Consider the following 14,140-nt stretch of genomic DNA (forward strand, 5'->3'; position numbering starts at 1 on the left):
TTTCAGAGGAGGACGAGGATGACGACGTCTTTCTCCCCGTCGCTCAGGCCTCCATGCCTAGCTTTCCGTCCTCTCCCAGGGATGGAGCGGCTTCTCCGGCCGCCCACCTGGACATGCAGTCAGTCTGCCGACGCGCTGCGACCAGGCTCAACATCCCTTGGCCCACCGTGGTCACTGAGGCTGTCAGGTCCCGCTACGAGGGTAAGAAGCTGCCTCAGGCCACAAGGGCGGCAAAGCCCCTCCTTCCCGCCTTCCCGGAGCTTCTCCAAGAAGTGAGGTCCTCCTGGGACAAACACCCTTTCAGCTCAAGGTCTCCGGTCCAAGGAGCCTCCTCGCTGGACTTCGAGGGGATGGAGAGGGCTGGCATGCTTCGCATGCCGCCGATGGAACCGCTGGTTGCAGCCCACCTGCACCCACGACTCTCGGCAACTTCCTCCAGGCCTCCCGCTCTCCCTGCAAAGGCGGACCGCTTCCAGTCGGCGCTGAACGAGAGGGCGTACAAGGCTGCCGCCATCTCGGTCCGAGCTTTGAATGTCTCCTCCATGCTCTCAGCGTACCAAGCCGAGCTCTGTGAGGACATGAATACGAAGCCGGACCCGGAGGTGTGGGAGGAAATCACCGTACTGACCGACATCTGCCTGCGGGTGCAGCGCTGCGCGGTCCAGGCTACGGCGAAAGCTATGGGCATGATGGTGCTTCAGGAACGTGCACGTTGGCTGAACCTCACCAACCTCTCTGATAGAGAGAAGGAGGACATTTTGGACATGCCAATCGTGCCTGAAGGCATTTTCGGCTCTGCCCTGGCATCTATGCAGCAACGGTGTGAGGCCAAAAAGAAAGAGGATGAAGCCCTTCATCTCTGCCTTCCCCGTAAGCCTTCACCGGCACTGCCGGCTCGGCCGAACCTTCCTCAGGCAATACCCCGAGCCCAGCCTCAGTTCCGGATCCCAAAGCGCCCGAAGCCTCAAGCTGTCCAACCAGCTCCCTCGGGCTCAGCGCCTCGACCAGTGTGGCCTCAGCGATCCGGCAACCAAGCTGCTCCGCCGCCCGTACAATCCACCCGACCCGGCGGTCAGCAGGTGAGGAAGAAGAAGAGGGCAGCCTGACGGAGTTCTTTCCCTCCCGACGCTGCAGCTGGCAGTTCCCCGTTCGCCAGCCCCTCCTGTTCAACGTTGCCATGGTGCTTTCTCCCCCCCTCACGGAACCCCTCCGGCAGAGTCCCCGAGCGGTCCAGGGTGGGGCCAGGACGTGCAGCCGGCTGTGCCGGCTCAGAACACACGTCACAAGCACTCACATTGTTGTTTTTCACAAACATGTCACGCTCAAGGAGCATTAAAACGTTCGCTGCCGCATCCAGACAAAATGTCAAGGGCGCAGCAAAAATCAATAAAAATGTTACCCATGAGCGGTCCCAGGCGGGGTCGGCCCCTGGCGGACTTTCTAGCCAGCCACGGGTCGTCCCCGTACACCTGGGCCGTCAAAGCACAAAGCCCCCGCGCATGCGCAGTGGTTGCCACGAGCACTGCTGCCCCACAACCTCTGGGGGGAGCTGGTGCTCCGTGTGTCACGGCTGTGTCACCGCTCTCAACTCACATGGAGGAATGGACAGCGGTTTCTGCTTCACATTGGGTGATAAGAACAATTTCGAGGGGTTACAGGCTCCAATTCGCCTCAGTTCCTCCTCGATTCTCCGGCGTAGTGTTCTCCCACGCCCAGGGGTCGTCAGCTCACATCCTTCAGGGAGAAATCTCCTCCCTGCTGGAGAAGGGAGCGATATGCATTGTGCCTCCCGATCGGTCTCAGAGCGGTTTCTACTCCAGGTACTTCCTGGTCCCGAAACGGGGAGGGACCGGGATTCGCCCGATCCTGGATCTGAGGGCCCTGAACCGATGCCTCAGAAAGTACAGATTCAAAATGCTCACGCTCTCATCCCTTTTGCGTCTGATTCACCAGAACGACTGGTTCACCTCAATCGACCTGAGGGACGCATACTTTCATATTCCCGTGTACCCTCCACACAGGAAATTTCTGAGGTTTGCCTTTCAGGGAGTGTGTTACGAATACACCGTGCTCCCATTCGGCCTCTCGCTGAGCCCGAGGGTGTTTGTCAGGTGTACGGAGGCGGCGATCGCCCCTCTGAGAGGGAGGGGCATTCGACTGGCCACATATTTAGACGACTGGCTCCTGCTGGCACGGTCCAGAGAGGAGGCAGCGTCAAACACGCTGGTTGTGATCCGTCACTTGTGTGGTCTGGGTTTCAGAATAAACTGGCAGAAAAGCGCTTTACTCCCCTCCCAGAAAATAACCTTTCTAGGTCTGAATCTGGACTCAGGGGCGTTCACGGCCCGTCTCTCGACACCGCGCGTGGACGCGCTCTCGCTCTGCCTGGCGCGCTTCCGCCTACACAGTTCGGTGCGGTTTGCGTTATGCCTCAGGCTGTTGGGTCTCATGGCGTCGGCTATTTCAGTGGTACCACTCGGCCGTCTACACATGAGAGATTTTCAACGCTGGGTGGCTTCTCTGGGTCTCTCTCCAGTGCGCCACAGAGCGCGCAGGGTGACGGTCTCTGCAGCGTGCGTCGCGGCGCTCCGCTGTTGGCGTCACCCCTCCCTCTTGGCACAAGGGGTGCCTTTGGGGTTGGTTCTCGTGAGGAAAGTGGTCACGACAGATGCGAGCCTGTCAGGTTGGGGGGGGCTCCTGGAGGGTCGCTCTGTCAGGGGTGTGTGGAGCAGAGAGCTCTGGGGGACACACATAAATTATCTGGAACTCCTCGCGGTCTTTCTGGCCCTGAGGCGCTTCCTGCCTTTTCTGTCCGGCCATCATGTCCTAGTGAGAACAGACAACACCACGACTGTGGCATATATAAACCGCCAGGGGGGGCTGCGCTCCATGCGGTTACACACACTGGCACGCAGACTGATCCTATGGTGCAGCAGGCATCTCCTCTCAATCAGAGCCACCCACGTCCCGGGTGTTCTGAATCGGGGGGCGGATCTGTTGTCCAGAGGGACACCCCTGTACGGGGATTGGAGCCTGCATCCAGCAGTGGTGGAACAGATTTGGATCCGGTTCGGCACAGCCGTAGTGGATCTTTTTGCCTCCAAGGAGAATGCTCAGTGTCCTCTGTTCTTCTCCCTGCGCGACCGAGACGCTCCACTCGGCGTGGACGCGCTGGCGCACGACTGGCCACGGGGTCTGCTTTACGCTTTTCCCCCAGTGGCCCTGATACCATCCACCTTGCTGAGGGTACGAACCCAGCGCCACAATCTCATTCTGGTGGCCCCATTCTGGCCAGCCATGCATTGGGTGGCGGACATTTTCCAGCTCCTGGAGGGCCAACCTTGGAAACTGCCGCTTCGCAGGGACCTGGTGTCCCAAGCGGGAGGCTCGATCTTCCACCCTCATCCAGAACGGCTGGCCCTGTGGGCCTGGCCCCTGAGGGGTGCGGACTAGTGTCAGCAGAGCTGCCCCAGGCAGTCATTCGAACCATTCAGAATGCTAGGGCCCCCTCCACTAGGACCCTATATGACTGTAAATGGAGGGTGTTTGAAGCCTGGTGTCAGGGCAGGGAGGTCTCACCCTTCCAATGCCCGGTGAATGTCATTCTGTCTTTCCTGCAAGACTTGTTGGATGGGAAGAAGGCTTTCTCCACCATTAAAGTGTACCTAGCAGCCATTTCCGCCCGACACTTGGGTTTTGGGAAGAAATTGGCAGGTCAACACCCCCTGGTGTGTAGCTTCATGAAGGGCGCGCGCAGGCTTCTCCCTGTGTCTCGACCCCTGGTGCCCTCATGGGATCTGTCCTTGGTGCTGTCGGCCCTCTCCGGGCCTCCATTTGAGCCTATGGACGGCCTGGACCTTAAGATCCTGTCTCTTAAGGTGGTGCTACTCCTGGCTTTGGTATCTGCAAAGCGAGTTAGTGACTTACAGGCTCTCTCTGTGCACCCATCCTGCACCCAGTTTGCACCAGGTGACATGAAGGTGTCCTTGAAGCCCAACCCTGCCTTTGTGCCTAAGGTGGTGGGCTCCTTTTCTCCTATTATCCTCACAGCTTTCTACCCACCGCCCTTCTCCTCTCCTGAGGAGGAGCGGTGGCACAAGCTGTGTCCGATTCGCGCGCTCAAGGAGTATGTGAATCGGACAAAGAACCTTCGCAGGGGGGACCAGCTTTTTGTGTCATGGGGTGGGCCTCGTAAGGGGAAACCCGTCACAAAGCAGAGGCTTTCCCACTGGATTGTGGAGGCTATTTCTATGGCTTACTCCTGTCAGGGCATTCAGGCACCTGTTGGGCTCAGGGCCCATTCTACTAGGGGCCTGTCTGCTTCTTGGGCCCTTTTTCGGGGGCTGTCAATCCAGGAGATTTGTGCTGCAGCAAGTTGGGCTTCTCCACTTGCATTTGCACGCTTCTATAAGCTTGATGTTTCGGTCCCTGCAATGACTCACACGATTCTGAGTGTGGGGTCTTTGGCGGGCCAAGACGTATCCCTGTAGGTTGGTGATCGCTGGATAAGCTGTCTGGCAATACGGGAGTCTCCATATCCCATAGTGAGACATCGAAACGAATGTTAAGAAAGAGAACTTTAGGTTACTGTCGTAACCCCGGTTCTCTGAGTAACATGAGTGAGATGTCTCACCAGACAACCCTTCTTGCTGGGCGAAGCGAGAAGAGGTGTTTATCTTGAATAGTGCGTGCGTTGGGACGCTTGCTACTTATAGTAGCATGGGGACGCGTACGTCACGGTCACTGGCCAATCAGGATTGGCGTATTGAGATAAGTGCTTCTGAGGAATCCGCGGAGGGGCGTATCCCATAGTGAGACATCTCACTCATGTTACTCAGAGAACCGGGGTTACGACAGTAACCTAAAGTTTCTTGTTTTAATAAGATGGATGTTTGTGGCGGCTCTGAAAGCTGCAGGTACCAGTAGGCAGAGCCACACAGATAGTTTTCTAGATTTATATTTAAAGTGAAAAGAAGATTAAACATCTGGGTCATACAGTAGCTTCCATAGGATCAGATCCAAAATATGTTTACCACAGTTCTTTTAGGCCCTATGCCTTTTTCTTTGGGCCCTGGCACCTCCCAGTATCCGTGATGGTTTACATTCCCTGAGCACATCTACAGCTACAATCAAACTGCTTGGATTGTAAACAAAGCCAGCCATTCCTCCCCATCCCCACACATTTTTCTCCTCCTGCTCCCTCACATCATCACACAAACATGCACATAGGACATTGGGGGGTGGACAAGTCAGGGGGTGCGGGTATGGACCCCATTTCCGCATTCCTGTGGCAGCCCCCCCCCACCCCCCCCCCACCCCCACCCCCAATTTAATTGCCCACAAAACACTTCCACCAACGACATTCCACGCAAATACACACTTAGGGCCTTGGTAGTAAGCACATACAACGGCATTTGGCAAGGGGATCTTTCAGCCTCTTCCCAGGTGCCAGTGCCCACTTCCAATTTTAATCTGCACTTAGACACAGAGGGCTGTGGGGGGAAGAGTGGTGGCGTGGTGGCATCAGCTGACGTAGGCCAGACGATGCCCGCACTGCCCGCTCACCACAGCCACGAATACACCTCATCATCACGCACCAACACTGTATTGGAGCAGGCGGAGGGTGACTAGGGGTCTTAGCACACCTCTGTTGTCACTTGGCTTCCCGGGGCTGGAGGCTACGAGGGGGATCTGGCCATCTGGCTGGGGTCTGGGTGGTGGGTCGCTTTGCTCGGCATTGGGCGGGGGACCCTGCTCATCAGCACCCCGGCAGAAAGGGTCGAACTCTGGGAACTGGTGATGGTTGTACCCTTTGTGCAGCAGTACGGGGACCAGAGTGAATAGGGTGTGTATGGGGAGCATGAGTGGGTGTCTGGCGTGCATTTTTGTGAGTCTTAGATTATATGTGTATGTGTGAGCATGAGGGAGGGAGTATGTGACTGTGTTTGTGTATGACTGTAAATGTCAGGTGGGGCCTTTGACTCCTTCCCTCTTCTGGGACTTCTTTTGCTGCTATACATCTTCGCCTCCCCTCCCCGTCACACTTGGTGTGGAGTGTGGTGCCTTGGTCTGCCTGAGTGTTTGCGGCTCCTGGGTCAGGGGGTTTAAGATTTTTAGCGTCTGCCTGATTAATCCCGGTGGCTGCCTGGTGGGATCTGGGTCCCTGGGCTCTGTTGTTCATCTTCCACTGACCTGCTGCTGGCCTCCTCCAGTACACTGCCGCTGAGCTCCTCAGGAATTCGCCACCGCCCTGGATCTCCACCTGCTTCACTGCACCTCGACCCGGACATCTCTCATCTTCTCCATCGGAGATATGTCCACCGTGGCTCTCGCAGGAATTTCCACTACCACAACTCTGCTTCAATCAATTCTTTCTGGTCTACCACTCGCCGTCATCCTCACAGGAACTCATACCGCCGAACAGCTGATCACTCCTCGTTAGCCAGCCTCGCCAGGACAGCTAACGCTCATGGATGTGAGAGCACCACCGTCAACTTCGGCCTTCTCAACATCCGCTCTCTCTTACTGGGAAAAGTCATTTCATTCACGATCTCATCAAGGACCGTGGAATCGACTTCATGTGCCTTTGCGAAACTTGGCAGCAGCCAGCTGATTTCTCCCAGCTCAACGACGCTACTCCTCCTGGGTTTGTTTACCTCACCAAACCACGTGGTTCTCGCGGAGGAGGTCTCGCGATAATCTGTTGTGAGAATTGGAAAGTTTTGCCAGTGTTTGTCTCTGATTTTAATTCCTTTGAGTATTTGGTTTTTAAACTTAATGGACCTGCCCCCACTATCATTGGATTAATCTACCGCCCCCCTAAACCTCACAAAGACTTTCTGTCAGAAGTCTCAGTACTGCTCACTTATTTATCTACGCTCTCATCTAATGTAATAGTGCTTGGAGATTTTAACATACACATGGACAACAGCGATCTTCCCCTCACCAAAGACTTCTCATCCTGCCTGGACAGCCTTGGATTTAATCAGCACATCAACTTTCCAACTCACTCCAAAGGACACTGCCTGGATCTGCTGTGCTGCTCTGGTCTCACTCCTCTTAACTCTGCAGCTGATGACCTCCACATCACTGATCACTATTTTATTTCTTTCAATATTGTAACACAGCTTTCTTTTACCAAACCAACCTGGCTCATCTCTTTTAGGAATATAAAGGACATCAATATCAACATTTTATCCTCCTATATTGATAATATTCAGCTACCGGACAATCTCTCCTCTCCTGATGACCTGGCTGCTCTCTACAGTGACCAGTTAGCTCACATTTTAAACTCCCTTGCTCCAGTTAAAACCCGTTCTGTTACTTTCTGTCAGTCTGCTCCCTGGTTTTCCCCTCAACTCTGGACGCTGAACACCAAATCCAGGCAGCTTGAACGCCTCTACAGAAAAACTGGTCTCACCATTCACAAAGAACTATATAAAAACCATATGACTCAGTATAAGGACTTAATCACACTAACCAAACAACAGTATTACTCCTGTCTAATCAACTTCAATCGAGGCAACACTAAGTCATTGTACTCCATTATCAATAAAATTCACCGGCCATCCGACACTCTCCCCCACACATGTGCTCTACTGCTACTTGTAATGCCCTTCTTCTGTTCTTCAATGAAAAAATAATAAACATTCACCGTGCAATCAACCAAAGCATCCCCCCTACCTCCCCATATGATCCTCCCAAACCAACACAGTTATTTTCCATTTTCCAACTTCCCAGTGATTCTGAGATATCAGATATTATCCACAAGTCAAAGCCTTCTACCTGCCTTCTCGACCCCCTTCCCACGGCCTTGGTTAAATCCTGCCTCCCCTCCCTGCTCCCTCTCGTCTCCGCTCTTATACACACATCCCTTTCCTCCGGTATTGTTCCCTCTATCTTCAAAACTGCTGCAGTTACTCCAATACTTAAAAAACCAGGTTCGGATCCTAACATTTTTACTAATATCCGCCCCATCTCCAACCTACCCTTTGTCTCCAAAGTTTTAGAAAAAATAGTCGCCACCCAGCTCCACACCCATCTGAAACTAAACTCTGTCTATGAACCCTTCCAGTCCGGTTTCCGCCCACTTCACAGCACAGAAACAGCCCTCCTCAAAATAACTAACGGTCTCCTCATTGCTGCTGATTCCGGTCTGCTATCCATCCTGGTCCTCCTTGATCTGAGTGCGGCCTTTGACACAATATCTCATTCCATTCTCCTCCATAGGTTATCCTCTATCGGCATTGCTAACAACCCACTTCAGTGGTTCCAGTCCTACCTATCAGGTCGCACTCAGTTCATTACTCTCAAATCCTCCCGCTCACAGCCCTCTTCTGTCTCTTCTGGTGTGCCCCAGGGCTCTGTCCTGGAGCCCCTCCTTTTCATTATATACATCCTTCCCCTTGGCAATATCTTCTGCAGATTCAATATTCATTTTCACTGCTTTGCGGATGACACCCAGCTCTATTTGTCCAGTAAGCCAAATTCTGCACTTCCTCCCTCCTCCCTCATCATCTGCCTTCAAGAAATAAAATCCTGGTTCAGTTCCAACTTCCTGAAATTAAATACAGACAAAACAGAACTTCTTTTGGTTGGTACCAAGAACACCCTCTCAAAATTTGACAGTTTCTCTCTCACAGCTGATAATACTTCAGTTTCCCCCTGTCCCCAGGTCAAGAGTCTGGGTGTCATCCTAAACAGCACACTATCCTTCCAATCTCATATCAATAGCATCACACGGTCAGCTTATTTCCATCTTCGTAACATTAATCGTCTTCGCCCCTCCCTTGATGTCCACTCTACTTCTATTCTTGTCCATAGTCTGGTTGCATCACGTATCGATTACTGCAACTCTCTTCTCTCAGGCCTCCCTCAGAAAACCCTCCGTAAGCTCCAGTTGGTTCAGAAAGCAGCAGCATGCATCGTCACTAAAACTCCCATCTCTCATCACATCACCCCCATCCTCAAACAACTCCACTGGCTACCAGTGCACACCAGGTTTAACTACAAGATTCTCCTTCTCACCTTCAAGGCCATCCATAACCTCGCCCCTCACTACCTCACAGATCTCGTTCACATCGCCACCTCGTCCCGTTCCCTCAGGTCCTCCTCCTCCATTCACCTCTCTGTGCCCTCTTTCCGTCTAAGCACCATGGGGAGTAGAGCCTTCAGCCGCACCGCTCCCAAACTCTGGAACTCCCTTCACCCTCTCATCAAGAACATTAACTCATTCACAGAATTCAAAAAACAACTCAAAACTCACCTCTTCATAACCACATATCAACTTTGAATTTTAGAGTGCCTTGTTTGTTGATGTTTACGTATGTTTACTTACTGAATGATTTGTGTTTTTATTCTGTACCGTGTCCTCGAGTGACCAGAAAGGCGCTTTTAAATAAAATGTATTATTATTATTATTTTTATATTTCCTCATCAGGTCGACGCAGTAGGGCTGTCGCAATAATCGCAAGAACAATATATCGCGATATTAAGATACCCACCGCGCTGCATGACGCGCCACCGCAATTACCGCACTTGATCGAGCTGATCGAGGAGACAGAAGGGCACTTTTTTTTTTACTGTTAGATGTTGCAGCCAAATTTGCATTTCAAAGTTAAACCTCCTGAATGTTGTTTTTAAGTTCAGTCAGAGAATGCCGTTACTGCCCTTTGATCTGCATTCAATAAAGTGTTAAAAATGGCCGTGTATTTTGTTCTAACATTTTTTAAATGTGTAAGCACAATGTTTCAAAGGAAATATTGCCATGAGTTTAGTAATTAACAAACAAATTTGCTAAGTACATAAATAAAAACGGGGTGCAATAATATCGCATATCGCAATATTGAGCTGCCCTGACTCACCGCAGGGGGAATTCCTCAATCGCGACAGCCCTACGACGCAGTGATAGTTTGCTCCTGTTGTATTGCTGTGTGTCCCTTTTCTTATTTTTTTATTTATTTTTTTTCCCTCTCTCCTTCTGCAGGTCTAGAAGCAGACTCTTGTTCATCATTGATTGTTTGTTTTTGTGGAACCCCCTTCCCCTTCCTTTTGTCTCTTCCTTTCTCTTTCACCTCTGTCTCCGTGTCTGGTCGGAATTACAAAGCATTCAAAAAACAAAAACAATAAAGTTTTAAGTATATGATTAAAAGCAGAAGCTTTGATGCTCCACCTGAGAGTAAATCTGTAAGGCTTGTCACCAGCATTCAGACATTTTCTGTTTGCTTCACAGCCAGACAGGACACGGTAAATTACAAAAAAAAAAATTTAAATAAAAATTTTTTTAAAAATATTGTAAAAAAGCAACTTTTGGTTTTTGATACATTAAGGTAAAATAATACTTGAACTTTATTTTAGAAGAGCTGCCCTGTGTGAAAGTGCTGACAGGGTTGTGAGTTCAAATTCCAGTTTAGTCAGTTGTTTTATTTATTCCAGGGGTCCTCAACTACATTTGTTCAAGGTTTTTTTTCCAGCAGACACCAGTGAAGGTCAGATGCTCTTCTAAAATAAAGTTCAAACATCATTGTATCTTAATTTATTACAATTTAAAATGGCCTTGTTTCCCATCTGGGCTGTTTTAATTGTGGCTTTAGTTGTGTGTGGCGAATGAGGACCGTTGTAGATGTTTGGGACATGAAACTGTAGAGGCCCCAGAGGTGTTAGGGTTAAACAGGTTAAGGTTGGACTGACCTGCAGCAGCTCTCAGATCAGTGTTACATCACCTGGAACATCTCTGAAATGCTGACCAATAGGTCAAAGCATATAACCCTGTTACCTCCTAGGTAGGACGAAACTTTGTAACTAAATTAAATAATCATAAAAACGGTTGTATTATCAAAAAAGACTAACTGATGCAAAATCGGATAGTGCAAGATTATGGGGTACATTGAATGAAATGATGGGTAGGCATAATAGGTCAGCTCCAACTTTTTTGGATGTAGGGAGAACTTATCTCACTAAACCAACAGAAATTGCTAATTATTTAAACCAGTTTTTAACTAATAAAATTAAGTTGTTGCGAGATTCTATGGAAAATAGTCAAACCAAAAATATTTCCTACCAACTAATTAAACAAAAAATAATGTTAAATAAAAACTGCCAATTTCAATTTGATAAAGTGACTGAAGACAAGGTTAAGGAGATAATATTAAAAAGTAAAAATAAACCATCTGGCATAGATGATATTGATATTAAATGGTTAAAGTTAGTAGATTTTATTTCATGTCCTATTGTTCATATAATGAATGGAAGTTTTAAACAAGGTATTTTCCCATCTCAATGGAAAACAACAAAAATAATACCTTTAATTAAGAACAATAGAGAACCACTGTCTGGTCAAAACAGTCGACCAATAAGTTTGCTACCAGCGTTAAGTAAAATCATGGAAAAAATTGCATATGACCAAATTCAAGATAATTTTGAGGTAAATGAATTGAACACAAAATATCAACATGCTTACAAAACAAATCACTCAACCACTACTGCACTTATTCAAACAACTGATTATTGCTTAGAGAATATCGATAATAATAAGCTAATTGGTTCTATATTTCTTGATTTAATTGCGGCTTTTGATGTTTTAGATCATGAAATTTTACTACAAAAACTTAAACACTATGGATTTCATACATCTGCTCTTAACTGGACTAAAAGTTATCTTACTGACAGAGAATATCAATTTTATTTCAATGGCAGTTTTTCTGAAAAGGGTCTGATGGAATGTGGTGTTCCACAGGGAAGTTGTTTGGGACCTCTTTTGTTTTCTTTTTTTTTATGATTTTCCGTGGGTGCTGCAACATGCGACTACAGCAGTATATGCAGATGATATTACTGTTTTAGCTTCAGCACATACGGAGAGTGCACTGAATGAAATATTAAATAAAGAGTTGAGAACAGTCGAGCAGTGGATAACTGCTAACAAACTAGTGATTATTGCAGGAAAAACTAAATGCATGGTAGTTGGCTCCAAACATACTTTACAGACGATGCCAAAGTTACATTTAACTCTGAGTAACAATGTAATGGAACAACTAGAAGAAGTAAAATTACTGGGAGTAATAGTTGATTGTAAGTTATCATGGACAAGCCAGATTAATTATGTTTTACGCAAAATGGGGAGAGGTATGGGCATAATTAAATTTTGTTGCAAATTTATACCACAATATTTACTTAAATGCCTTGTTCAATCATTAGTGCTTTCTTGTGTAGATCAAGCATCTATTATTTGGTCCAGTACAAGTGAAAATAATTTGCATAAGCTACAAGTAGCACAAAATAAAGCTGCTCGTATTGTTTTAGGCTGCCCTTACAGAACGAATGTGGGAACCATGCATGAAAAACTTGCTTGGCTTGATGTGAAGAGTAGATTGAAGTATTTCTTGGTAACAACTGTGAGGAAAATAATAATTACAAAAACACCAAAAATTATACATAGCAAATTATTGTTTTTTTTTCAGATAATCATACTTATAATACACGACAGATAAATGAGATGAAAGGTGTTTTACCACGCAGTAGAACTAATCAAATTCAAGGATCTTTTCACTATAAAGCTATGATTGCATGGAATGCATTACCTAGATTTTTAATTTTTGAAAGTAATAACATTTATTTTCAGTAGAAACTGAAATTTTTTTTTGTTTACACACTTAATTGTACAGTGACTATGAACTCTGCAACGAAGGATTGAGAATCTGGGTTTGAGGTCGAATACTGGATATCGATGAGCTATGATACGAAACAATGGACATGATGTCACCATTCTGTTATATTTTATTTTCAATCTTTATTGGTGTGATTAACTCCTTTCCCGATATTAATTTATATATGTCATTTTGTTCTAGATATGTGATTTCATCTTGAGCTACTGGTATTATGTGAATTAGGGATGTGTGTGTGTGTGTGTGTGTGTTTGTAGGGTATTATCTTATGTAAACAATTGTATGAAAATGTATGAGACCCCAGGAAGACTAGCATCTGCACTTAGGCAGAAGCTAATGAGGATCTCAATAAAACGAAACGAAACCTGGGTGTGGGGGTGTCAACTGTAAACCGTGTGTCGTTGGTTCAGTTTGTCTCAGGAGCTCAGTAGTCCAGACCAGAGAGCCGAGCTGAAGCTGCAGAGCAGAGCCGTGGTCTGGGAGGTCCCCCGCTTCCCTGGAGGGACTCAGCTATCAGCTCTGTTCAAGGTGGTTCCAAAAGTCACACACACACACACACCTAGGTGTCCTGGTGCTAACAGAACCATTGTCTCCCTCCTCAGCTGGAGGTTCCAGGTCTGAGTTCGGCTTCCATGTTGGAAGTGGGTCCAGTCGGTCTGAGCTTTGAGCTTCCGAAGTTCACCGCCACTGGGCTTCAGATCCGCTTCCTGCGACTGTCTCCAGTCCAGCCTGGCCCACTGCAGCGCTGGGTCCGCTACGTCACCTGTTCGGATTCCTACACCATCCGGATGTGAAGGTGTCTCCGCAGGACGCAGTGACAGACGGAGCGGTCCCAGATATGCTGGACTTGTTTAATGACTCTTGTTTCTCCTGTGAATAAACGTGAGTTGTAATGCTGCCGACGGCCGTGTTCCTGTGGGGTTCATGCTGAGTAAGCCCCGTTGGTTCTGCTCACTGATCTGTTCCACTTCTCTTTAGGCTGGAAATGATTCACTGTGATCTTGTTTGTGAGCAGATTAAAGTTCATCCTCGCTCAACAGTGTCTGTTTTCCTCTGAGGAACAGCAGGAAGGAGGTTCTGCTGCTGACCAAGGGAACTGGATCAGCCCTGAACTTCCTGTAGTAAAACTTTAAATTCCAAGGTCAAAGTTCACACTGATGGTGTGTGGAACTGAGCAGCTCCAAAAACAGCAGCTGGAGGGCCTCGGGTCAGCTGAGTAGAACCAGAACTACAGAGTAACTTTCCCAGGTTTGAGATTTATTAACAAAAGTTTTCCTCTTTCATTTTTATTCAGTTCAATTCAGTTTATTTCCATAACAACAAATCAGGACTGGTTTGTTGCCAGCTTATTGCCAGTGAGGTTTCTCTTTATGCTGCATCTTGGTTTGATTAAAGGTTTTAGATTTTCTGTTTGATCTGATGTTTTTATTCCTAAGACTGTTAAACGTGCACTCTGTGTGTGAGGAGGTGAAACTGAGCAG

At 48.1% G+C, this 14,140-nt stretch overlaps 1 protein-coding gene across 4 annotated transcripts in view; it reads left to right on the forward strand.

The window, feature by feature from the left end:
• Nucleotides 1–13,696, forward strand: part of ap4m1 (adaptor related protein complex 4 subunit mu 1) — a 58,948-nt gene extending 45,252 nt beyond the window's left edge. For 3 of the 4 annotated variants that reach the window (XM_054730989.2, XM_054730991.2, XM_054730990.2), the window contains exons 15-16: nucleotides 13,070–13,187; nucleotides 13,262–13,696. In XM_054730989.2, coding sequence (XP_054586964.1) covers nucleotides 13,070–13,187; nucleotides 13,262–13,453 — 310 coding nt within the window. In that variant the 3' untranslated portion in view covers nucleotides 13,454–13,696. Of the gene's footprint in view, nucleotides 1–9,985; nucleotides 10,247–13,069; nucleotides 13,188–13,261 lie in introns of those variants that run through there. The other variant, XM_070555437.1, reaches the window with a different exon arrangement.
• The last annotated feature ends 444 nt before the right edge of the window (nucleotides 13,697–14,140 follow it).

The sequence above is a fragment of the Nothobranchius furzeri genome, chromosome 10 (assembly GCF_043380555.1).
Source record: "Nothobranchius furzeri strain GRZ-AD chromosome 10, NfurGRZ-RIMD1, whole genome shotgun sequence".
NCBI classification, from domain to species: domain Eukaryota; kingdom Metazoa; phylum Chordata; class Actinopteri; order Cyprinodontiformes; family Nothobranchiidae; genus Nothobranchius; species Nothobranchius furzeri.